At 44.5% G+C, this 27,148-nt stretch overlaps 1 protein-coding gene across 1 annotated transcript in view; it reads left to right on the top strand.

Annotated features, from left to right (window-relative positions):
• The window catches only part of LOC118372759 (testican-1-like), a 473,522-nt gene that overhangs the window by 298,389 nt on the left and 147,985 nt on the right, over positions 1–27,148 (top strand). Inside the window, exon 4 of the mRNA XM_052488275.1 lies at positions 15,598–15,678. Coding sequence (XP_052344235.1) covers positions 15,598–15,678 — 81 coding nt within the window. The remainder of the gene's footprint in view (positions 1–15,597; positions 15,679–27,148) is intronic.

Below are 27,148 nucleotides of genomic sequence, written 5' to 3'. Positions count from 1 at the left end.
TATTTTGGTTTCATCTGACCATATGACATTCTCCCAATCTTCTTCTGGGTCATCCAAATGCTCTCTAGCAAACTTCAGACGGGCCTGGACATGTACTGGCTTAAGCAGGGGGACACGTCTGGCACTGCAGGATTTGAGTTCCTGGTGGCGTAGTGTGATGATGAAAATAAAACCTAATATAACTCAAACGGAAAGCATTTGCATTTTTGCGCAGTCCAGGCAGTGCTGAGAGGGATGGTAGGCTTTGTTAGTTTGGTCCCAGCTCTCTGCAGGTCATTCACTAGGTCCTCCCATGTGGTTCTAGGATTTTTGCTCAACGTTCTTGTGATCATTTTGACCCCACGGGGTGAGATCTTGCGTGGAGCCCCAGATCAAGGGTGATTATCAGTGGTCTTGTATGTCTTCCATTTCCTAATAATGGCTCCCACAGTTGATTTCTTCAAACCAAGCTACTTACCTATTGCATATTCAGTCTTCCCAGCCTGGTGCAGGTCTACAATTTTGTTTCTGGTGTCCTTTGACAGCTCTTTGGTCTTGGCCATAGTGGAGTTTGGAGTGTGACTGTTTGAGGTTGTGGACAGGTGTCTTTTATACTGATAACAAGTTCAAACAGGTGCCATTAATACAGGTAACGAGTGGAGGACAGAGGAGCCTCTTAAAGAAGAAGTTACAGGTCTGTGAGAGACTGAAATCTTGCTTGTTTGTAAGTGACCAAATACTTATTTTCCACCATAATTTGCAAATAAATTAATTACAAATCCTACAATGTGATTTTCTGGATTTTTTTATTCTCATTTTGTCTGTCATAGTTGAAGTGTACCTATGATGAAAATGACAGGCCTCTCTCATCTTTTTAAGTGGGAGAACTTGCACAATTGGTGGCTGACTAAATACTTTTTTGCCCCACTGTATGTATGTATGTATGTATGTATGTATGTATGTATGTATGTATGTATGTATGTATGTATGTATGTCTGACAGTGACTGTCTGTCTGTGAGAGTGGCTGAGGTTCAATACTATCTAGGTCTGATTGATGGGACCTGGCCAAATAACCCATAAAATCATATTCTGCTGCAGTGATGGATTAACATGCTGATAGGAGAGAGGGAAGAGGAGGAGGTGGGAAGAGGAGGAGGTGGGAAGAGGAGGAGGTGGGAAGAGGAGGAGGTGGGAAGAGGAGGAGGTGGAGAGGAGGAGGTGGGAAAAGGGGGAGGAGGAGAGGAGGAGGTGGGAAGAGGAGGATGAGGGAAGAGGAGGAGGTGGGAAGAGGAAGAGGTGGAGAGGAGGAGGAGGGAAGAGGAGGAGGTGGGAAGAGGCAGAGGAGGGAAGAGGAAGAGGTGGGAAGAGGAGGAGGTGGGAAGAGGAGGAGGTGGGAAGAGGAGGAGGAGGAAAGAGGAGGAGGTGGGAAGAGGACGAGGAGGGAAGAGGAGGAGGAGGGAAGAGGAAGAGGTGGGAAGAGGAGGAGGAGGAAAGAGGAGGAGGTGGGAAGAGGACGAGGAGGAAAGAGGAGGAGGAGGGAAGAGGAAGAGGTGGGAAGAGGACGAGGTGGGAAGAGGAGGAGGAGGGAAGAGGAGGAGGAGGGAAGAGGAGGATGAGGGAAGAGGAGGAGGTGGGAAGAGGAGGAGGTGGGAAGAGGAGGAGGTGGGAAGAGGAGGAGGAGGGAAGAGGAGGAGGAGGGAAGAGGAGGAGGTGGGAAGAGGAGGAGGGGGGAAGAGGAGGAGGTGGGAAGAGGAGGAGGTGGGAAGAGGAGGAGGAGGGAAGAGGAAGAGGTGGGAAGAGGAGGAGGTGGGAAGAGGGGGAGGTGGGAAGAGGAGGATGAGGAGAGGATGAGGTGGGAAGAGGAGGATGAGGAGAGGATGAGAAGAGTGATATCTGTGCACAGTTGCATCAGCGACATAGAGAGAGAATGAGTTCAACAAAAGGAGAGTGAGAGAGGGTTACTGTGTGTGTGTTTGTGTGGTGCTGTGTGTTACTGGATATGTGTTTGGGGTGTGTTTACGTGTGTGTTACTGGGTGTGTGTGGTCAATCAATCAATCAATTTATATGTATTTATAAAACCCTTTTTACATCAGCCGATGTCACAAAGTGCTGTACAGAAACCCAGCCTAAAACCCCAAACAGCAAGCAATGCAGATGTAGAAGCACAGTCGCTAGGAAAAACTCCCTAGAAAGGCAGGGACCTAGGAAGAAACCTAGAAAGGAACCAGGCTCTAAGGGGAGGCCAGTCCTCTTCTGGCTGTGCCGGGTGGAGATTATAACAGTACATGGCCAAGATGTTCAAATGTTCATAGATGACCAGCAGGGTCAAATAATAATAATCACAGTGGTTGTAGAGGATGCAACAGGTCAGCACCTCAGGAGTAAATGCCAGTTGGCTTTTCATAGCCGATCATTAAGAGTTAGAGACAGCTAACAGGTACTGTTAACAGGTAACAGGTACTGTAGAGAGAGAGTCGAAAACAGCAGGTCCGGGACAAGGTAGCATGTCCGGTGAACAGGTCAGGGTTCCATAGCAGCAGGCAGAACAGTTGAAACTGGAGCAGCAGCACGACCAGGTGGACTGGGGACAGCAAGGAGTCATCAGGCCAGGTAGTCCTAAGGCATGGTCCTAGGGCTAAGGTCCTCTGGGATGAGAGGGAGAGAGAATTAGAGGGAGCATACTTAAATTCACACAGGACACCGATAAGACAGGAGAATAACACCAGATATAACAGACTGACCCTAGCCCCAGACACATAAACTACTGCAGCATAAATACTGGAGGCTGAGACAGGAGGGTTCGGGAGACACTGTGGCCCCATCTGATGATACCCGTGGGCAGGGCTAAACAGGCAGGATATAACCCCACCCACTTAGCCAATGCACAGCCCCCACACCACTAGAAATATATCCTCAAACCACCAGCTCACTACCCAGAGACAAGGCCGAGTATAGCCCACGAAGATCTCCTCCAGCGCACGAGCCCGAGGGGAGCGCCAACCCGGACAGGAAGGTCACGTCAGTGACTCAACACACTCAAGTGACGCAACCCTTCTAGGGACGGCATGGAAGAGCGCCAGTAACTCAGCCCCGTAATAGGGTTAGAGTTAGAGTATCCCAGTGGAGAGAGGGGAACCGGCCTGGCAGAGACAGTAAGGGTGGTTCGTCGCTCCAGTGCCTTTCCGTTCACCTTCACACCCCTGGGGCAGATTACACTCAGTCATAGGACCTACTGAAGAGATGAGTCTTCAATAAAAACTTAAAGGTCGAGACCGAGTCTGCCTCTCTCTGTGGTACTGGGTGTGTGTTTATGTGTGTGTGGTGTGTTACTGGGTGTGTTTATGTGTGTGTGTTACTGGGTGTGTGTTGTGTTTATGTGTGTGTGTGTTACTGGGTGTGTGTTTATGTGTGTGTGGTGTGTTTATTTGTGTGTTGTGTGTTTATTTGTGTGTTACTGGTTGTGTCTTTATGTGTATGTGGTGTGTCACTGGGTGTGTGGTGTGTTTATGTGTGTGTGTTACTGGGTGTGTCTATGTGTGTGTGTTACTGGATGTGTGATGTGTTTATGTGTGTGTTTATGTGTGTGTTTGTGTGTGTTACTGGGTGTGTGTTTATCTGTGTGTGTGTGTGTGTGTGTGTGTGTGTGTGTGTGTGTGTGTGTGTGTGTGTGTGTGTGTGTGTGTGTGTGTGTGTGTGTGTGTGTGTGTGTGTGTGTGTGTATTTTTGTGTGTGTGTTACTGGATGTGTGTTTATGTGTGTGTGGTGTATTCCTGGGTGTATGGTGTGTTTATGTGTGTGTGTGTGTTACTGGGTGTGTGGTGTGTTTATGTGTGTGTGTTCCTGGGTGTGTGTTACTGGGTGTGTGGTGTGTTTATGTGTGTGTTACTGGTTGCGTGTTTATGTGTGTGTGTGTGTTTATGTGTGTGTATAGCTATCTGTCTTAATGGCATGCAGAGGTCATATCCTTATCTTATCAACCTGACTGGACACACACACACACACACACACACACACACACACACACACATGGTATACAGCATGGGTAAGCCAGGGCACGCTCTCCCCTCAGATCTGACTGACTGCAGCAATATGCAATTTCAGAGTCTGCCTTGTAGCCATTAAAATGCCTGCCATGTCCTGACATTTACTTTAACGTTTCCCATTTACAGGAAGGAGGGAAAACATAGAGCCACACACACACACACACACACACACACACACACACACACACACACACACACACACACACACACACACACACACACACACACACAGCCAAATGCACACACACTCACATAGGTGCATTTTCCGTGCACTTTAAATGCATCACACACACAGGCACGTGCGCTCACACACATTCACATAGCTACATGTTTCACAGCCTTCACACACCCTTCTCTGCATCCCCCAGCCATTAAGCCCCGCCCTGCCTTGTTGGGTCGTTCCCACCAGGTCCAGATTGGATCAGAAGGATAAAATGCTCCGTTTCCTCCAGGTCTGCATCCTTGTCTCTCAGTCACTCATCGATTTATTTGTCCCTGAGTCTTTTTCCCTCTTTATTTTCTCCTCTGTTCCGTTTCTAATGGAGCTCGGAAACGCCAGACAATCTTAAGCATGGAGAAGAGAGAGAAGAGTCCTTGGCGACAAATCAAAAACATCCCTTCCAAAAGCTCCGGCAGTAGAATCAGTATTCAGTAGATGTATGGGTCTGTAATGCCGGCCCAGGCTCTTGTATATGAGCATGTCCTGCAGATTTGTGGACTTGTGATTTGTAATGAATTATCTGGTGAATGAATACAATGGGAGGTTTACAAACAGCAGTCCCCCTTATCTCTGCCAGTGCAGTGTCCCCCCCACACACACACACACACACACACACACACACACACACACACACACACACACACACACACACACACACACACACACACAGTAGAAATAATGTACACGCTGTCCTGTAGTGATTTCACACAGTACTGTACATAAAGGCAGGCACAATTGATACACACAAAAAACAGCAAACAATCAAAGCCCATTTTATTTGTTGGGTACTCATATTATCGCGGGTGTAGTGAAATGCTTGTGGTTCTAGCTCCAACAGTGCAGTAGTATCTAGCAATATAAAACAATACACTCAAATCCCCCCAACATGTAAGAAAATAATGAAGAAATATAGAAAATATTAGAAAGAGAAATGTCAGAGTCTGGAATATAAATACATATGTACTATGATACCAGTCCACAAGGGCCCTCACCTCCTCCCTGTAGGCCATCTCAAAGTTGTTGATAATTAGGCCTGTCATTGTTGAGTCATCTGCAAACTTGATGATTGAGTCATAGACGTGCGTGGCCACGAGCTTAGTGATGAGCTTGGAGGGCACTACGGTGTTAAAGGCTGAGCTGTAGTCGAGGAACAGCGTTCTTACATACAGTGCATTCGGAAAGTATTCAGACCCCCTTGACTTAAAAAAACAAACATTTTGTGATGTTACAGCCTTATTCTTCAATGGACTCAATTGTTGATGAAAAAATATCCTTGATGAAAATCTGCTCTTACGACCTCGGACTGGGTTGAAGGTTCACCTTCCAACAGGAAAACAACCAAAAACACACAGCCAAGAAAACGCAGGAGTGGCTTCAGGACAAGTCTCTGAATGTCCTTGAGTGGCTCAGCCAGAGCCCGGACTTGAACCCAGTCTAACATATCTGGACAGACCTGAAAATAGCTGTGTAGCGATGCTCTCCATCCAACTAGACAGAGCTTGAGAGGATCTGCAGAGAAAAATGGGAGAAACTTCCCAAATACAGGTGTGCCAAGCTTGAAGAGTCATACCCAAGAAGACTCGAGGCTGTAATCTCTGCCAAAGGTGCTTCAAGAAAGTACTGAGTAAAGGGTCTGAAAATAATTGTATACATTTTTGAATAAGGCTGTAACATAATAAAATGTGGAAAAAGTCAAGGGGTCTGAGTACTTTCCGAATGCACTGTAGGTATTCCTCTTTTAAATGAATGTTTTTGTTGTTGATAAAACGAGGAAGAAAGATGAGGTGGGGCGAGAGGTGTAGAAGACAGAAAGGGAAAGAGGTAAGAACAGCAGCAGACAGCATATGATCCATGAATTACAGTACTACCCTAATATTCTTTCAGTTCATCACAATTGCGGTGTCTCCTAACCAGCCTTGGGCCCTCAGTTGGCCCGAAGGTTATCTTAAGAGGGGGTGAGGTGGCGATGACGGGACTGGCTTCCTATCTCACATCAAAACAAACCTGCAGATGAGTGACAGATGGATAGAGACGGAGCATGACTAAGCCTTGTGTTTTTATTCTAACACGGTCAGTCATCTTAAATCAGGAGGTGAAATGCAAAACTGACCTTGGATCATTAACTCTGGGACTACTACATCTCTGTCTGTATTTCAATGTAAAGCACCTCTTTAATAATACTTCCTGTTGACTCGACCAAGTGACATCTCACCTATGATCATACTGTGCCCTCTGTGTTAGCTGGTTCAGATGTGGGAGGGGTTCACCAAAACAGCTGATATAACCTAGAGGATTTAGGGAGAAGGGGGAGAGGGATGAAGTGAAGAAGAGAGACTTATTGTGTGTGTGTGGTCTCACCCCACACTAAGTGGTTACAGAGTACTTTATGCTGAAAAACAGACACACGAGGACAAACAATAGAAGATAATGTCAATAGAAGATACTGTATGTGACACCTATCGGAGTGTACCTGAAACATTTAAATATAGAGGGCTATGTGTCTCACCACTTGGTTATTGCAAGGCTAACCCCCAGGTTTATTGCAAGGCTAACCCCCAGGGTTATTGCAAGGCCAACCCCCAGGGTTATTGCAAGGCTAACCCCCAGGGTTATTGCAAGGCTAACCCCCAGGGTTATTGCAAGGCTAACCCCCAGGGTTATTGCAAGGCTAACCCCCAGGGTTATTACAAGGCTAACCCCCAGGGTTATTACAAGGCCAACCCCCAGGGTTATTACAAGGCTAACCCCCAGGGTTATTGCAAGGCTAACCCCCAGGGTTATTGCAAGGCTAACCCCCAGGTTTATTGCAAGGCCAACCCCCAGGTTTATTGCAAGGCTAACCCCCAGGGTTATTGCAAGGCTAACCCCCAGGGTTATTGCAAGGCTAACCCCCAGGGTTATTGCAAGGCTAACCCCCAGGTTTATTGCAAGGCCAACCCCCAGGTTTATTGCAAGGCTAACCCCCAGGTTTATTGCAAGGCTAACCCCCAGGGTTATTGCAAGGCTAACCCCCAGGGAAATCATGACTTGGCAGCAACAGATAGCAACAGATAGTCCAGTGAAAATGGCTGTGTTTATTTGGTGTAAATCTTACAATTAGCAGCTGACATCTTAATTTTTTTTTTTAATTATTGCATGTGAGACAGGTTCCATGTACAACAAGACAGACAAAGATGGAGAAACAGTTTAATTACCTCTGGTTATGGACACTTTTGCCAGCAATAACGCTTCCACGGCCTGTTCCTCAGACAGTGAATATCTGGCAATATCTACATTTGAGACTCCTTGTTCAGCTCGCTCCCTGAAAGTAAAGAAAACCGCTTATTTTTATAGATATGAAAACAATACCTGAGATATGACCGTTCAGTCTAAAGCAGCAGCTGTTTAGGAATATGTTTATACCGCCCAGTGCTGCTTACCTGAGATGACATCTTCGTAGGTGTCGGCTTTCACTTCCTTTGTGTCGAAAAAAGTTGATATCAGAACAAATATTTTTGATTGAAAATAAAAAAGGTTTTGCTCTCGACAAAAAGACACAAATGTGCCTCTATAGCATATAGCAATTTGCCTGTGAATAACCACACCTTCATACAAACGTGCTACTGTATGCAGAATTCTTGACACACAACTGAAGATGTGGTTTTCCGTAGCTCAGTTGGTAGAGCATGGCGCTTGTAACGCCAGGGTAGTGGGTTCGATCCCCGGGACCACCCATACGTAGAATGTATGCACACATGACTGTAAGTCGCTTTGGATAAAAGCGTCTGCTAAATGGCATATATATTATTATTAAGATGCTGCCATATCCTGCCAGCATGCCCACAAGCGAGCCACTCAGGAGCAGAACGATGACGTGTGGAAGAGGGAAAGGAATGAGGTGGGAACAGCAATTTGTTGAAAGTTGAGGAGGAGGGCTAATAGCTGAACAATAGACTATTCAACCTTTACGTGTAATAGCCGAGCTAGGTGTGAACCCCCCCCCCTCCTATCACAGACCAGATTTGCCCTAACGACCAAGAGGGAGCTTGCTACTCAATGTAATAAAGTAATGGCTTTTCAAATAAGTTACCTTACACCTTATGTTGGCTGACAATTTGTTAGCTACGCTGTCCTTACGAACCACATAGCATATCATTACAGCAGTATGTACCGGTATGTTAGCTAGCTATCTAACGTTAGTAGTTATACATCAAACTTGACAGTATATTAACTATAGGCTATCTAAATACCCAATGTTTATTGACATGATTATTCTCGTCATTCTTAGCTTAGCTAAATGGTATAGTGGTTGTGCTTTCTCAATGGACATTCGGGTGCTTTCCTAAATTCGCTCTGGCTATCTATAGGCTGGACAATAGAACAAGTCAAAATTCACCCAAGGCTGAAAAACGGCTTAAGAACGTTGGCTAAACTGGAACACTAGCGCTATCCCATAGCAAGGTAATGGAATCGAACGTTCGCAGAGCCTGTTTTGACTGGAGTGATGCTTAGAATTCCATAAAAAAATGTATCTCTTTTTATTTTACAACTACAATCTATTCGTCAGATGAAACTGGGAAAAAAATATGTGTAGAAAGTAAACATCCGCACCTTGATGGAGTCAACTGTGCTTATGTCTGCGTAATGAAAAAGTAGGGAATTTTTTAAAACTTCTATTTCTGGTCTAGCGATCGATGACAAACGAGCTCGCTGCCCAGATGTACATAATTACAAAGAGGAGATTATCCTGAACCAGGGACCCTCTGCACACACAGACAACAGCCACCCTCAAAGCATCGTTACCCATCGCGCCACAAAAGCCGCGAACAACTACTTCAAGCTTCAAGGTCTCAGCGCGAGTGACGTCACCGATTGAAACGCTATTAGTGCGCACCCCGCGAACTAGCTAGCCATTTCACAATGGTTACACCCAGCTTGACAAGAATCTAAAGATACACATTGCAAGATATTTGGCGAAATATACAGACTTGCCTATATTTCCCCCGTAGGGATCAATGGGAAGACCGCAGAGTTCCAATATTATTTTTGTTGTTCACATTTTGTTGTTTACATTTGAACTATAAATCAACGTGAGCAGGTCTCATTGCCAACAATAGCGGAGCAGGTATTGTGACGTTGAACAATAAGCTGGGAATAGAACGTTCGGAAGGCGAGTTGGTGCCACCATGCTCAATAGAACTAATAGGAGCTGGCAGGGTGAAAAATGCACTAAAATAAGGCCTGTTTTGTTTGTGATTACTTCAAAACGACGGCAAGCAGCTGTGAAATATGGGCTCCACGGCGGATGCAATGAACTCGTTTTTATCAGAAAATAACGTTGTTAAAAATGGTATGTGTCCAGCCTACTATATACACGTATTTCAGAGCACTTCAGTGTACAAGAGCGCAGAAAAATTATTTTAGGAGCACTCAACACCCGTTGAATATGGCCGGTGTCAGTAAACGTCGGGAAAAAAGCTTTAATTCAATTGTTTCCAGCAGCACATTTACAGTCACCAACGCTCTGGTTAACACAAAACTGCCTTACCAGCTCTGCTAGGGCGAGTAAAATGGTGAGAGTGGTCTAATTTGTGTCTGGAAGTAGCTAGCCAACGTTAGCTTGGGTGCTCGACTGCATTTGTAAGGCCAGAACACTCAAATCAACCCTACTCCTCGGCCCGAAAGCCCAGTGGGCACTTTGAGGGCGAAACGGTCTGAATTTACAAACTGACAATTTTTATATGAATGGAAACACCATAATATTGATATAAATGAAGCCAACTTTCTTCAAATCAATCCAATATACTATGTTATATTTCAAAAAAGGTTTTAAATTCTCTGGTAATGCCAACACGGAAAACTATCTGCTGTTACTTCCTCTATTTCCTTCATTAGTCTAATCTCTTTTGACCTATACTCCTTTTGTTTTAATGATGAGTATTGTACATTTAATGGGATCTGCTGTACCTACAGTACCAGTCAAGAGTTTGGACACACCTACTCATTCAATGGTTTTTCTTCATTTGTACTATTTCTAAGTGCAAACAAGATGGATGGCGTATCGCTGCAGAATGCTGCGGTAGCCAGGCTGGTCAAGTATATATCCACTAGTTCTAATGTATCCATGATACTCGTGATCTCCGTAAGCGCTTGAGGGTGATAGTTTGTAGTGTAATTTCCTTTACGGTCCACTGAGGTACATAAAACAGTATTATAATCTCCCATCCTAATAATAGATTCATTCGTTGCTTTTGAGATCATTATATACAGTATATTTTCAAAAGAATTGTGAATCATCATTATTTGGCCCATATAGATGAATTAGCCAGATCTGATTTTGGTCTAGCAAATTTTTAAAGGATCCATCTTCCTTGACGATCTGTTTCCCAGTTTGCACAATCGGATCAAATTTGTTGTTAATGAATATAATCACCCCTTTTGAATTTCTTTGCCCATGACAAAAAAATATTTCACCCTCCCAATCCTTTTCCCATCCAACCTCCTTTATATTTGTAGAGTGAGTTTCCTGTAAACAATAAATATTATATTATTTCTATTTTACCCAGATAAAAGTTGATCATATTTTTTTTATGATCTGCTAAGCCATCACAATTGTAACTGGCTATACTTATTTCCCCGCTTACCATAAGATGCCTAAGTTTCAGTCTTACTCACGTCAGCCACGGAGAACAAGAGCTTACAGTCCTCGTAAGTGGCAGTGGCCGCACTGTGTTGTCCTCGAAGCGGGCGAAGAAGGTGTGTAGCTTGTCCAGGAGCAAGATGTCGCTATCCGCAACGTGGCTGGGTTTCCCTTTATAATCCGGGATTGTCTTGTGTCCCTGCCACATACATCTTGTGTCTGAGCCGTTGAAATGCGACTTCACTTTGTCTCTGTAATGACGTTTTGCCTGTTTGATTGCCTTACAGAGGGCATAGTTGGACTGTTTGTACTCGTCCATGTTCCCAGTCACCTTACCAATGCATTGCTTTGCGCTTTCAGTTTTGAACGAATGCTCCCATCTATCGATGGTTTTTGGTTTGGATCATTTCTATTCGTCACAGTAGGAACAACAACCTCTATGCACTTCCTGATTAACTCAGTCACCAAGTCAGTGTATACATCAATGCTATTCTCAAAGGCAACCCGGAACATATCCCAGACCGTGTGATCAAAACAATCTTGAAGCGTAGATTTGATTGGTCAGACCAGTGATGAACAGTCCTTACCATGTGTACTTCCTGTTTAAGAGGGAGAGAGAGAGGACAACAGACAAGACCTGCTCCACAGGTCTCTGAGAGGCTTTGAGATGTATTAAACAGAGCGGGAGCTGAGTGGAGAACAACTATCTAATTTCATTTTAATGCGCTGAGGGTTGTTATGTTGCTTTCCAGGCTCTCGCCACACATTGATTACAGACTTTAATAGGTTTCTGTATCAACAGCAGTGACCTGAGCTGTTATCTAGCCCACTCTGCATGATATATCACTAACACACACTCACTGAATTCAGGCCGCTACGTACACACACGCACACACACACACACACACACACGCACACACACACACACACACACACACACACACACACACACACACACACACACACACACACACACACACACACACACACACACACACACACACACACCAATGGTATTAGCAATTTATGTTCTCGCAGCCCAAACTGCCCAATCATGTCTGCTAAGTAATTTAATTCCTTTTTAAAGAGAGAGAGATGAGTATGAGGTGGAGGGAGGAAGGGAGGGAACATAACAGAGAGATAGAGGGGGGGGCAGGGATGGAAGAGACATACAGTACTGTAGCAGAGAGGGTGGGGGGACATAACAGAGAGGGTGGGGGGACATAACAGAGAGGGTGGGGGGGGACATAACAGAGAGATGGAGGGGGAGGCAGGTATGGAAAAGACATACAGTACTGTAACAGAGAGGGTGGGGGGACATAACAGAGAGGGTGGGGGGACATAACAGAGAGGGTGGGGGGGATGGAAGAGACATACAGTACTGTAGCAGAGAGGGGGGACATAACAGAGAGGGTGGGGGGACATAACAGAGAGGGTGGGGGGACATAACAGAGAGCTGGAGGGGGGGCAGGGATGGAAGAGACATACAGTACTGTAGCAGAGAGGGGGGACATAACAGAGAGGGTGGGGGGACATAACAGAGAGGGTGGGGGGGGCAGGGATGGAAGAGACATACAGTACTGTAGCAGAGAGGGTGGGGGGACATAACAGAGAGGGTGGTGGGGGGAGCATAACAGAGAGATGGAGGGGGGGGGCAGGGATGGAAGAGACATACAGTACTGTAGCAGAGAGGGGGGACATAACAGAGAGGGTGGGGAACATAACAGAGAGGGGGGGGACATAACAGAGAGGATGGGGGGGGACATAACAGAGAGGGAGGTGGGGGGGACAGAGAGATGGAGGGGGGCAGGGATGGAAGAGACATACAATACTGTAGCAGAGAGGGGGGACATAACAGAGAGGGTGGGGGGACATAACAGAGAGGGTGGGGGACATAACAGAGAGGGTGGGGGGACATAACAGAGAGGGTGGGGGGACATAACAGTAAGATGGAGGGGGGCAGGGATGGAAGAGACATACAGTACTGTAGCAGAGAGGGGGGACATAACAGAGAGGGTGGGGGGACATAACAGAGAGGGTGGTGGGGGGAACATAACAGAGAGATGGAGGGGGCAGGGATGGAAGAGACATACAGTACTGTAGCAGAGAGGGGGGACATAACAGAGAGGGTGGGGGGACATAACAGAGAGGGTGGTGGGGGGAACATAACAGAGAGATGGAGGGGGCAGGGATGGAAGAGACATACAGTACTGTAGCAGAGAGGGGGGACATAACAGAGAGGATGGGGGGACATAACAGAGAGGGTGGTGGGGGGAACATAACAGAGAGATGGAGGGGGCAGGGATGGAAGAGACATACAGTACTGTAGCAGAGAGGGGGGACATAACAGAGAGGGTGGGGGACATAACAGAGGGGTGGGGGGGCAGGGATGGAAGAGACATACAGTACTGTAGCAGAGAGGGGGGGACATAACAGAGAGGGTGGGGGGGGCAGGGATGGAAGAGAAATACAGTACTGTAGCACAGAGGGTGGGGTGGGGGGGGGGATGGAAGAGAATACAGTACTGTAGCAGAGAGGGTGGGGGGGGGCAGGGATGGAAGAGACATACAGTACTGTAGCTGAGAGGGTGGGGGGCAGGGATGGAAGAGAAATACAGTACTGTAGCAGAGAGGGTGGGGGGGGGCAGGGATGGAAGAGAAATACAGTACTGTAGCAGAGAGGGTGGGGGGGCAGGGATGGAAGAGAAATACAGTACTGTAGCAGAGAGGGTGGGGGGCAGGGATGGAAGAGAAATACAGTACTGTAGCAGAGAGGGTGGGGGGCAGGGATGGAAGAGACATACAGTACTGTAGCTGAGAGGGTGGGGGGCAGAGATGGAAGAGAAATACAGTACTGTAGCACAGAGGGTGGGGGGGCAGGGATGGAAGAGACATACAGTACTGTAGCACAGAGGGTGGGGGGGCAGGGATGGAAGAGACATACAGTACTGTAGCACAGAGGGTGGGGGTGGAGAAGTGCTGCAGTAGCGATGAAATAGGTTTTTACAGTGTAGTGCAGCGCTATCAATTTGCAAAGGGAAAACAAAAACCAGCAACAAGCAAAACCCCAAACCAAAATGAACAGCAGGGTGGATGGTGTAGAAGTGCTGCTGCACTGGTTGTTTTAACACAGAGTGTAAACAACACAACAGACAGAGAGAGGGTCAGATGAACATACATAACCGAGTGGTACAACTGGCCTCCGAGAGAGGGAATAGGTAGATCTCCTTCTCTCCTCCTTTGTCTCTTACTCTTACCCTCTTTTTCTCTCCCCTTTGCCTCTCATTTATTTGTCTCCTCCACTCCTCCCCTTCTCTCCCCTTTTCTCATACAATCACGGTGAATAAATGTCTGAGTAATGGCCAGAGGTATTTTCCCCGTTGTTTTTTGGCAAGGATCACGCCATCGGGCCAAATGCCAGGATGTCTGAGTGACAGTGAAGGGCATAGAGACAACGATCGAGAGAGAAGACTAATATCACTGTAGATTGAGTGGAAGAGGAGGAAGAGTAATATAACTGTAGAGAGAGAGGAAGAGGAGGGAGAGTAATATCACTGTAGAGAGAGAGGAAGAGGAGGAAGAGTAATATAACTGTAGAGATGGAGGAAGAGGAGGAAGAGTAATATCACTGTAGAGAGAGAAGAAGAGGAGGAAGAGTAATATCACTGTAGAGAGAGAGGAAGAGGAGGGAGAGTAATATCACTGTGGAGAGAGAGAGGAAGAGGAGGGAGAGTAATATCACTGTAGAGAGAGGAAGAGGAGGGAGAGTAATATCACTGTAGAGAGAGGAAGAGGAGGGAGAGTAATATCACTGTAGAGAGGAAGAGGAGAAAGAGTAATATCACTGTAGAGAGAGAGGAAGAGGAGGATGGGTAATATAACTGTAGAGAGAGATGAAGAGGAGGGAGAGTGAGGGACCAGGCCGAAGAGGGAGAGAAAATAGACAACTTCTGGAGATGAAGTTGGGGACTACAAAGCGACTGGCTGTAATGAGAAAAATAAATAGAAGACTGGAGAAACAAATAGAGGCTGGGTAAAAAATGGAAATTGGAGGATGAAAGAGAGAGAGAGGAAATATAAAAATTGTTGTAGTGTAGCCTACACGAGTCAGCTGTTTCCTGGAACCCCTGGCCATAGACCTTAACCAGCACTGCCCTTCCACACTCCTCTCCTCCCCCTTCTTCCTTTCCTTCTCTCCATCCGTTTCTCATAAATCCTCTGTGCATTTATTTCGGGCCTCAGGGGAGAGAGTGAAGGATAAAGAATAAGAGTGGATCTGTCAGCGCCTCGTAAAAAGCCCACTGCCTAATAAATAACAGTCTGGAATGAATTAGGAGATTAAATCATCACAACTCGTTAATGCTGGTGCCACAGCGCCAGATGAAAAACTCACCACATCGTTCTGTTTGTTCGCTAGTCCCGCTCGCTCCTTATTTCGCCTTAAGGCTTTGGTAATGCCGTGTCTGCTGGGTTTGAGGGATTGGTGTGTGTGTGTGTGGATGTGTATTGGGGGCTTTGGTTATGGGTTGGTGTGCAGTTTTGGATGCCTTTTCTTCCCTTTGTTGCATTTTGGGTGATAACAGTTTATCAGTTATTTTGTATCTGTCTCTGCTAATGGTTGTGATGGTTGTGAATGGTTCTGATGGCTGTAATGCTTGTGATGGTTGTGATGGTTCTGATGGTTGTGATGGATATGATGGTTCTGATGGTTCTGCTGGTGGTGTTGGCTTCACAGAGACAGAGGGGAGGCCCGGGAGACATGGGGAACCTGGAACCAAAGTCCACTCCAACCCAGGGAAGAGGAGAACAGAGGATGGTGAGTTTCACATCATCAGCCTTTCACTCTGATGCAGTCAGTCTGTCCTCGGTTGAGAAGTGATTTTAATCGGCATGTGGGTGAAATAAAAGGAAACAGCAATATTCTCTTAGCTGACATCTCTTTCTGGTGCTGTTAAGAGCTGTTAAGAGCTGTTTAGGCTGTGTCATGACTTGCCAGTAGAGCTTTCAGGTGTTGTCTCTCTCTATGAGTGTGTGTGTGATAACCTCAGCCCATGGCTGTCATCTGTGGTAGATAAACTAGCAGTGTAGCTAATTCTCACTGGAGGATCAAAGGAGTGGTGTGATAGCGTAGGCTAAATGTAGCGTGTTAGCCAAGGCTAACATGAAAGCAGTAGGATGGTGTATTAGCAGAAGCTAACATGTAGGTAGTAAAGTAACGTGTTAGCCAAAGCTAACATGAAAGCAGTATTATGGTGCATTAGCGGAAGCTAACATGAAGGTAGTAATGTGGCGTGTTAGTCAAGGCTAACATGAAAGCAGGGGCTAATATGGAGAATTAAAGGCTCAGTGCAGTCAAAAACGTGATTTGCCTGTCTTTTATATACAGTGAGCTCCAAAGGTATTGGGACAGTGACATTTTTGTTGTTGCTTTGACTCTTTACTCCAGCACTTTTGAAACGATGAAATGACTATGAGGTTTAAGTGCAGACTGTCAGCTATAATCATTCCAACCCTAACCTTTTAGAAATTACAGCACTTTTTGTACATAGTCCCCCGATTTTAGGGGACCAAAAGTATTGGGACAAATTTACTTATATGTGTTTTAAAGTAGTCAAAATTGTAGTATTTGGTCCCATATTCCTAGCACACATTTCAAATCCAAAGTGTTGGAGTACAGAGCCAAAACAGCAACAAAAATGTCATTGTTCCAATACTTTTGGAGCTCACTGTATATTGCGACACTATGAGGTTGGAATAATACTATGAAATTGTGAAAATTATGATAATGTCCTTTTAGTGTAAGAACTTGTTTGGTGGGATGGAGTTCTGGCCTGCCAGGTGACATCACCAGACAGTAAATTAGTTAATAGGCCAATAAGTAAAATTGTTCCAAACCTATCTGCAAATAACAGCTAGTTTTCAGTTTTCCCCTCCCCACTCAGACCACTTCCAGACAGTCCAAGCCAAATTTTAGTTTGAGACATTTCTCTTTTTTTTCAGAAACTATTTTTGCTTATTTTGGACAATTTTGTTTTGAAAATAATCACAGTAAGGTACTTAATTGTTACCTAGAAATGATTTGATATTGAGATAAAAATGACTGCACTGCACCTTTAAAGTAGCACGAACTGGCGCAGGCAAAAATCCTCTTAGCAGTGTGGAGTGTTTAGAATGTAATAATATAGGGAAAGAATCTTTCAGATGTCACATTTGTATCGTATGGTGGCTTAGCGTGGGCTGAGGTTCCCTAAGCAACCTGGTGTAGGTACAGTGGGCTGACATGCTCTCAGTAATGTTGTGTGCATAGACAATTTAATTTAAAACATTTAATTAGATTACATTGATTTTATATCTGGAATGTAAAATATTCAGTATTTAATCTAGTGGACCTTGCACATGCACTACCATTAAAAATGTTTGGGTCACATAGAAATGTGCTTGTTTCTGAAAGAGGGAGGCCCCGTTGCACAACTGAGCAAGAGGACAAGTACATTAGACTGTCTAGTTTGAGAAACAGATGCCTCACAAGTCCTCAACTGGCAGCTTCATTAAATAGTACTCGCAAAACACCAGTCTGAACGTCAACAGTGAAGAGGAGACTGTGTGTGGGTGTGGGATGCTGGCTGATCTCCGACTGGCCAATAAAAAGAAAAGATTAAGATGTGCAAAAGAACACAGACACTGGACAGAGGAACTCTGCCTAGACGGCCAGCATCCCGGAGTGGCCTCTTCACTGTTGACGTTGAGACTGGTGTTTTGCGAGTACTATTTAATGAAGCTGCCAGTTGAGGACTTGTGAGGCGTCTGTTTCTCAAACTAGACACTCTAATGTACTTTTCCTCTTACTCAGTCATGCTGGGGGGGGGGGTTGGGGGGCAGTCACCAGTGCTGAGCTACGCTTCATCTCTTCTCTGGCCTGAATCTGGCCACGCTACTTCGTCCACATCACAAGATAGGTTTTCTCTTGCCAAACATCGAGGGAAGTATCTCCTAGCGTGGTGTATCCAACCTTGGACAGAGGCAACCTCTATGTCCCCACATAGACCATATTTATAATTGCAGTCTCTTGTACATCTGTAAAAAAGCGTCCTCGTCCTCCATGATGTCTTTGCCTTTCCACTCTGTACAGAATTCAAACACAGTATGTGTTCAGCATAGGAACTATAAACAATGTACTACAAAATGTAGTACAGCATGACAACCAACCTCATTCATTCAATGCAGTGCAGTAAATGGATGGCTTAGAGTTACAAATGTTTATGCAATACTCTGAAGTCATTACATTACTGTAATGCTAAAATAGTCATTAGATAGTTGCATACCTGTTCTCATTTCTGTAGGTTCGAATTATGGACGCCACTTTAAATCAACTCAAGTTGGGCTGGACTCTCACTCTCATGGTCAAACCGGGGTTGATCACATTATCAACAAGTGTTGCCCTAATCTCATCATAGATGGCTCTCCTTCCTTCTCTTCTTTGTCCCCGTCCTCTTCTTCCTCTTCCTCTCCCTCCTACTCCTCTTGCTCTCTGTCCATTGTTGGTATCCATGGTTCAAAACAGGTAATCTGACCTTTGACCTATTTATAGGCCTAAACTACAGTAAAGCAGTGATTGGTATGTGATCAGTTAAGCTATTAGTGTTTGCACATGTGAGGAGTGCTGAATAATTGTAGCATTTTGATTGGTTGTGTTTGGAAAAGGAAAGCAAGTCACTTCCTGTTAGATTTTTGTGTTTTAGGGAGATAATTGTGTGTAGTGTTTTATGCAATTGATAACTGAGTCAAAGGCTGAGAAATAGCTTATGGTTTTGGATATTTGGTGTGTAGTTTTGCACTTTGAGTGAGAGGTTTCAAAAATTGTGTGACATGAAAAGATTTTGTGTGTAAGCAGTAGGAAAAAACTGTAAAATGATACACTTGGATAAGCTAACACAACGTGCCATTGGAACACAGGAGTGATGGTTGCTGATAATGGGCCTCTGTACGCCTATGTAGATATTCCATTAAAAATCAGCAGTTTCCAGCTACAATAGTCATTTACAACATTAACAATGTCTACACTGTATTACTGATCAATTTGATGTTATTTTAATGGAGAAAAAAATGTGCTTTTCTTTCAAAACAAGGACATTTCTAAGTGACCCCAAACTTTTGAACGGTAGTGTATCTCACCAGTAATATCTGCATGTATGTGTATGCTAACATGAAAGAGATGCCTTTTAGCTCCCGGCTCTCGTGGTTCTTCAGAAGCCGATCTGTCAGATGCATTACACAGAACATGGCGGAGAATACTTATCAGGCTCATTTATTTTTGCAGGGTTCTTTGGTTCTTTGAATTTCAGGCCTTTACATGGCTTTCCTCTACCCTGCTTGTTTCACTACAGGGGGGCGGGCTTGACACTAATGACTAGAACATCCCGGTCACGACCATTTAATCAGACTCTGTGTGTGTGTGTGTTTGGGTGTGTGTGTGGTTGTGGTTGTGTGTGTGTGTGTGTGTGTGTGTGTGTGTGTGTGTGTGTGTGTGTGTGTGTGTGTGTGTGTGTGTTGTATGTGTGTGTGTGTGTGTGTGTGTGTGTGTGTGTGTGTGTGTGTGTGTGTGTGTGTGTGGTGTGTGTGTGTGTGTGTGGTTGTGGTTGTGGTTGTGTGTGTGTGTGTGTGTGTGTGTGTGTGTGTGTGTGTGTGTGTGTGTGTGTGTGTGTGTGTGTGTGTGTGTGTGTGTGTGTGTGTGTGTGTGTGTGTGTGTGTGTGTGTGTGTGTGTGTGTGTGTGTGTGTGTGTGTGTGTGTGTGTGTGTGTGTGGTTGTGTGTGTGTGTGTGTGTGTGTGTGTGTGTGTGTGTGTGTGTGTGTGTGTGTGTGTGTGTGTGTGTGTGTGTGTGTGTGTGTGTGTGTGTGTGTGTGTTGTGTGTGTGTGTGTGTGTGTGTGTGTGTGTGTGTGTGTGTGTGTGTGTGTGTGTGTGTGTGTGTGTGTGTGTGTGTGTGTGTGGTTGTGTGTGTGTGTGTGGTTGTGGTTGTGGTTGTGGTTGTGTGTGTGTGTGTGTGTGTGTGTGTGTGTGTGTGTGTGTGTGTGTGTGTGTGTGTGTGTGTGTGTGTGTGTGTGTGTGTGTGTGTGTGTGTTGTGGTTGTGGTTGTGGTTGTGGTTGTGGTTGTGTGTGTGGTTATGTTGTCTTCGCTCCTGTCTTTTTCCTGGGTTACCTTTGTCTTGTGGATTGACATTCAACTGATATCACTCAAAGGCTTCAAAGACAGGAGAGAGAAAGTCCCTAAAGGGTTGGAACAGACTGCTGCATGTGGTATAACTCAAACAAATGGGTCAGTTATTCAGTTATTCACACACACAGACACATGGACAGACAGTGAGACTGCAGTAAAGTGAGGCATGACAGAGAGAAAAATAAGGAAGGATATAAACAGAACAGGCAGACAGGCAGACAGACGAACAAATAGAATAGACAGAACAGACAGACCGGCAGAACAGACAGAACAGACAGACAGAGACAGAACAGAGGAGCAAATCCAAGACCTTGTTGAATATTTGATGGAACTTCCTGGTTTATTTAGGCCAATGCAGAGACGCCTCACTGACAATAATTGGGCTTTTAATATGGATGACCTTTCACCCCATATGTCAGAGACTCCACTTCTTCCAGAGAGAACGATTTGTTTGTCTTAAAACATACCTTTATTGGCCCAATAGCTACATAATTAAAATACAAACATTATTTCATTTTAATGGGCCAGCAAAGTTAGAACCAAGCTCTTCTCCCTGTCCACTGTACTGAACATACAGTGCCTTGCGAAAGTATTCGGCCCCCTTGAACTTTGCGACCTTTTACCACATTTCAGGCTTCAAACATAAAGATATAAAACTGTATTTTTTTGTGAAGAATCAACAGCAAGTGGGACACAATCATGAAGTGGAACGACATTTATTGGATATTTCAAACTTTAACAAATCAAAAACTGAAAAATTGGGCGTGCAAATTAGTGATTATAGTGATTATAGTGATTATAGCTGTAAGTGTTTCTGGGTAAGTCTCTAAGAGTGATTACAGCTGTGAGTCTTTCTGGGTAAGTCTCTAAGAGTGATTACAGCTGTGAGTCTTTCTGGGTAAGTCTCTAAGAGTGATTACAGCTGTGAGTCTTTCTGGGTAAGTCTCTAAGAGTGATTACAGCTGTGAGTCTTTCTGGGTAAGTCTCTAAGAGCTTTGCACACCAGGATTTTTGCAATATTTGCACATTATGCATTTAAAAATTCTTCAAGCTCTGTCAAGTTGGTTGTTGATCATTGCTAAACAGCCATTTTCAATCCAATTTAAGTCAAAACTGTAACTAGTAAACTAACTAACCGTAACTAGTCAGGGACATTCAATGTCATCTTGGCAAGAAACTCCAGTGCATTGTTGGTTTTGTGGTTTAGGTTATTGTCCTGCTGATAGGTGAATTGGTCTCCCAGTGTCTGTTGGAAAGCAGACTGAACCAGATTTTCATCTTGTATTTTTTCTGTGCTTAGCGCTATTCCATTTATTTTTATCCTAAAAAACTCCCTAGTCCTTGCCGATGACAAGCATACCCATAACATGATGCAGCCACCATAATGCTTGAAAATATGAAGAGCAGTGCTCAGTGATGTGTTTTGTTGGATTTGCCCCAATGCTTTGTATTCAGGACAAAAAGTTAATTGCTTTGCCACATTTTTTTCAGTTTTACTTTATTGCCTTGTTGCAAACAGGATGCATGTTTTGGAACATTTTTATTCGGTACAGGCTTCCTTCTTTTCACTCTGTCATTTAGGTTAGTATTGTGGAGTAACTACAATGTTGTTGATCCATCCTCAGTTTTCTCTTATCACAGCCATTAAACTCTGTAACTGTTTTAATGTCACCATTGTCCTCATGGTGAAATTGAGTGGTTTCCTTCCTTTCTGGCAACTGAGTTTGGAAGGACTCCTGTATATTCGTAGTGACTGGTGTATTGATACACTATCCAAAGTGTAATTAATAACTTCACCATGCTCAAAGGGATATTCAAGGTCTGCTTTTATTTTTACCCAAACTACCAATAGGTGCCCTTCTTTGCAATGCATTGGAAATCCTCTCTGGTGAGGCATTGTAAAACCTCTCTGGTCTTTGTGGTTGAAACTGTGTTTGAAATTCACAGCTAGACTGAGGGACCTTACAGATAATTGTATGTGTGGGTTACAGAGATGAGGTAGTCATTCAAAAATCATGTTAAACACTATTATTAAAACAGTGTGTGTCCATACAACTTATTATGTGACTTGTTACTCCTGAACTTATTTAGGCTTGTCATAACAAAGAGGTTGAATACTTATTGACTCAAGACGGTTCAGTTTTTCATTTTTAAATATTTTGTAAAAACCAAACATCTAAAGACATAATTCTACTTTGAAATGATGGGGTATTGTGTGTAGGACAGTGACACAAAATCCCAATTTAATACATTTTAAATTCAGGCTGTAACACAACAAAATGTGTAAAAAGTCAAAGAAAAATAAAAGACCATGTGAGAGATAGAGAGAGAAAGTCCCCCCCCCCCAAAAAAAAAGTAAACAATCATTCCGGACAGAATTCATAATGGCAGACCAGTGCTCTGCAGCGAGAGTGATGTGGGAGCCAGAATGGCAGTGGCGGAAACCCCAGCACTGTCTCTGGAGGAAAAACATACAGCCCGAGTCAGAATGGCCTCCGGCTCACAGCTCTGCCATAGCTCAGTGGCTCTACTGTTTAACACATGGCAAATGGAAACAGGAGGGCTCAGTGGGACACAGGCAGTGATTCCAGACACTGCCTGCCACAGCGCTTTGGGTGCGACCCCTGTTGACTCCTACTTCTGTATGTTGCATCCCAGACAGACTCTATAATAGGAAGCTCTCCCAGGGTGCACTGCTGTGTTGTGACTGGAACTAGACGGGCATGCGAGGAGTCAGGGCCACTTAACACCAGGAGGGAGGACAAAGTGCAGACAGACAGATAAACAGACAGGACAAACAGCATTATTTGGCACGTTCAGACATAGAGACAGACAAAGAGGAATAAGGAAAATATATTCCAGAAGCAGACATGAAGAGGTGTGTGTCACTCACACACAGACATATTCAGGGGGACATGGATTTATAGTTTATGTACTGACACACATGCAGGCACATACACTCTCAGAAAAAAAGGGTTCCAAATGGGTGCTTTGGCTGTCCCCATAAAATAACCCTTTTTGGTTCCAGGTAAAACCCTTTTGAGTTCCAGGTAGAACCCTTTTGGGTTCCATGTAGAACCCTCTGTAGAAAAGTTTCTACCTGGAACCAAAAGGGTTCTTCAAAGTCGAAAAGAACTCTTTTAGATTCTAGATTGCAGTGTACAAAACTGCAACTGCAAGTGCACTACACACGCACACACGCACACACACACACACACACACACACACACACACACACACACACACACACACACACACACACACACACACACACACACACACACACACACACACACACACACACACACACACACACACACACACACACACACACACACACACACACACCATGGATCAGATAAATGGCACTCTAGAGAGAGAACATCAGATGTTGGCAGCCATACAGAAAACACAACCTCGCTGGGCAATTATATCTGACACTGAGGAAAAGGCTATGGTCTGAACACAGCCTACGCAGACAGGTCCTCATCTTGCATCAGTGTGTGTGTTCCTGGAGAATTTTAATATTAAAGGATGACTAGAAGAGTCAGGAGTCAGGTGTTAAGCTGTCACAAACACTCACACATGCACACACACACACACACACACACACAAGAGGTAATTGGTGTGTGTTCTGGGGTCACGTTATTTCTCTAAGGTAGTTGTAGAGAGCTGAAGGATCGTAGATCCAAGCTCAGTGTGTAATAAGATCACAGCTAACCTTCCCTTTCACTGCAACACTTACAGTCAAAAAGCCTTCACCCAACCTTCACTGAGCCTTCACCCAGCCTTCACTGAACCTTCACCCAGTCTTCACTTAGCCTTTACCCAGCACTGGAGCCCAGACTACAGAGCGAGTCAGACCCAGGGGTCTACACCTTGTCTTCTCGTTAAGACAGTAAAATACCTCAACTCAACTGTTAATTAGTCAAACGCTGTAACGCTCCCTTCACTCACTCTGACCCACCCTCGCAAGGCCTTCTCGGTAAATGACATCATCCGTTCCTATAAGATTCGCTGCCCTTTGACCTTGTGTGTTTACAGTCCACACAACAAGGGTGGTTATTAGAGTTGTGCGGTATCCAGATTTTCATTTCGGCAATATTTTTCTCATCCCAGGGTCTACAGTATTACCGGTTTAGTACACAAGGGGTCACTAAAAACACAAAAAAGCCCATTGAGTGTCTATTACCAGAATTCCAACAACACTAGCACAAGTAAGAAAACATTTCCATAGAGGCTAATAGCTAAATATGCTAACGAGCACAAACAAAAATAAATGAAATGCCAAGACAGGCAATCCAGCTCATAAAGTTATACATTTTTTATTTATTTATTTTATTTCACCTTTATTTAACCAGGTAGGCTAGTTGAGAACAAGTTCTCATTTGCAACTGCGACCTGGCCAAGATAAAGCATAGCAGTGTGAATAGACAACACAGAGTTACACATTGAGTAAACAATTAACAAGTAAATAACACAGTAGAAAAAAAAGAGAGTCTATATACATTGTGTGCAAAAGGCATGAGGAGGTAGGCGAATAATTACAATTTTGCAGATTAACACTGGAGTGATAAATGATCAGATGGTCATGTACAGGTAGAGATATTGGTGTGCAAAAAAAACAGCAAAGTAAATAAATATAAACAGTATGGGGATGAGGTAGGTCAAATTGGGTGGGCTATTTACCGATAGACTATGTACAGCTGCAGCGATCGGTTAGCTGCTCAGATAGCAGATGTTTGAAGTTGGTGAGGGAGATCTGAAGTCTCCAACTTCAGCGATTTTTGCAATTCGTTCCAGTCACAGGCAGCAGAGAACTGGAACGAAAGGCGGCCAAATGAGGTGTTAGCTTTAGGGATGATCAGTGAGATACACCTGCTGGAGCGCGTGCTACTGGTGGGTGTTGCCATCGTGACCAGTGAACTGAGACAAGGCGGAGCTTTACCTAGCATGGACTTGTAGATGACCTGGAGCCAGTGGGTCTGGCGACGAATATGTAGCGAGGGCCAGCCGACTAGAGCATACAGGTCGCAGTGGTGGGTGGTATAAGGTGCTTTAGTGACAAAACAGATGGCACTGTGATAAACTGCATCCAGTTTGCTGAGTAGAGTGTCGTAAGCTATTTTGTAGATGACATCGCCGAAGTCGAGGATCGGTAGGATAGTCAGTTTTACTAGGGTAAGTTTGGCGGCGTGAGTGAAGGAGGCTTTGTTGCGGAATAGAAAGCCGACTCTAGATTTGATTTTAGATTGGAGATGTTTGATATGAGTCTGGAAGGAGAGTTTACAGTCTAGCCAGACACCTGGGTACTTATAGATGTCCACATATTCTAGGTCAGAACCATCCAGGGTGGTGATGCTAGTCGGGCATGCGGGTGCAGGCAGCGAACGGTTGAAAAGCATGCATTTGGTTTTACTAGCGTTTAAGAGCAGTTGGAGGCCACGGAAGGAGTGTTGAATGGCATTGAAGCTCATTTGGAGGTTAGATAGCACAGTGTCCAAGGACGGGCCGGAAGTATACAGAATGGTGTCGTCTGCGTAGAGGTGGATCAGGGAATCGCCCGCAGCAAGAGCAACATCATTGATATATACAGAGAAAAGAGTCGGCCCGAGAATTGAACCCTGTGGCACCCCCATAGAGACTGCCAGAGGACCGGACAGCATGCCCTCCGATTTGACATACTGAACTCTGTCGGCAAAGTAGTTGGTGACCCAGGCAAGGCAGTCATCAGAAAAACCGAGGCTACTGAGTCTGCCGATAAGAATATGGTGATTGACAGAGTCGAAAGCCTTGGCAAGGTCGATGAAGACGGCTGCACAGTACTGTCTTTTATCGATGGCGGTTATGATATCGTTTAGTACCTTGAGCGTGGCTGAGGTGCACCCGTGACCGGCTTGGAAACCAGATTGCACAGCGGAGAAGGTACGGTGGGATTCGAGATGGTCAGTGACCTGTTTGTTGACTTGGCTTTCGAAGACCATAGATAGGCAGGGCAGGATGGATATAGGTCTGTAACAGTTTGGGTCCAGGGTGTCTCCCCCTTTAATACATATATAGGTGTAGGAGGTTAAAATGATGTTGAATACTATTAAACTACATTCATCAATCTGATTATATGGGTATAGGGCATAAACGTATACCGGTGAATCGAGCCAGCTTGCAAGTCTACACATCAACACTCGGATACTATAATTACATTTGTTCAAAGATAGCTTTATGTGATTATTAAGAGGCTTATAGCTGTCTATTGCAATCATACTCTAAGCTTTAATTTATCAAGTCTATCTTAGCCATAGATGTAGTTAGAATCTATTAATAATGTAATGCTATGTGTAGAGGGTAGATAACGTATACCAATAGACCTACTAAATTATAAACGCAAAGTCAAATCAAAGAATTACTCTTTGAAAAGATTAGTGCATCTACTCAAATAAACTTATACGATTTATTGGTCACAAAATAATTGACACTCAAACAATTCCAGTGTACATGGAATAGAATATACAATACAACAGAGTAAATGACTATCACTGATAGGCTAACACTAATGTAGTTACATGTCTCTTCAGAATAACCTCCAAGAGACAATACTGTGTCTAATACACACAGGAGGCTTACGGGATACAGGATTCTCATATGTAAAAATAGTATCTCCATGAATAGTTTCAGACCATCTTTTTTTCTTCCCAGACCTCCAAATCTCACTATCTCCCATCGTCTAATTAAAATCACTTTGCTTTGTCAAAACAACAAACAAAACAATAAACAAACATCACACGCATTCTTGGATCTAATCATTACAGCTCTGATTTAAAGGATAGGAGTTTATGTCTGTGTTGCTCCATCTTTGAGCTGACCGCCTTCCGACAAACAGATGAACACAGTAAAGATACCCATAGCACTTACGACACAATAGAACACATCGATGTTTGAAGCTCTTTTACAAACCTCTTGAAACAAACCAAACAAGATCAGTTAATTCACTCCTCCAACGGTGTCTGCACTCCCAGGAGTCTGTCGGAACGTCACACCCCGGAGAAAGCCACAGATAAGGTGTGTTTGACTCTTGT

This window comes from Oncorhynchus keta, chromosome 30 (genome assembly GCF_023373465.1).
Source record: "Oncorhynchus keta strain PuntledgeMale-10-30-2019 chromosome 30, Oket_V2, whole genome shotgun sequence".
Classification (NCBI taxonomy): Eukaryota; Metazoa; Chordata; class Actinopteri; order Salmoniformes; family Salmonidae; genus Oncorhynchus; species Oncorhynchus keta.
This window is presented reverse-complemented; position numbering and strand designations above follow the sequence as displayed.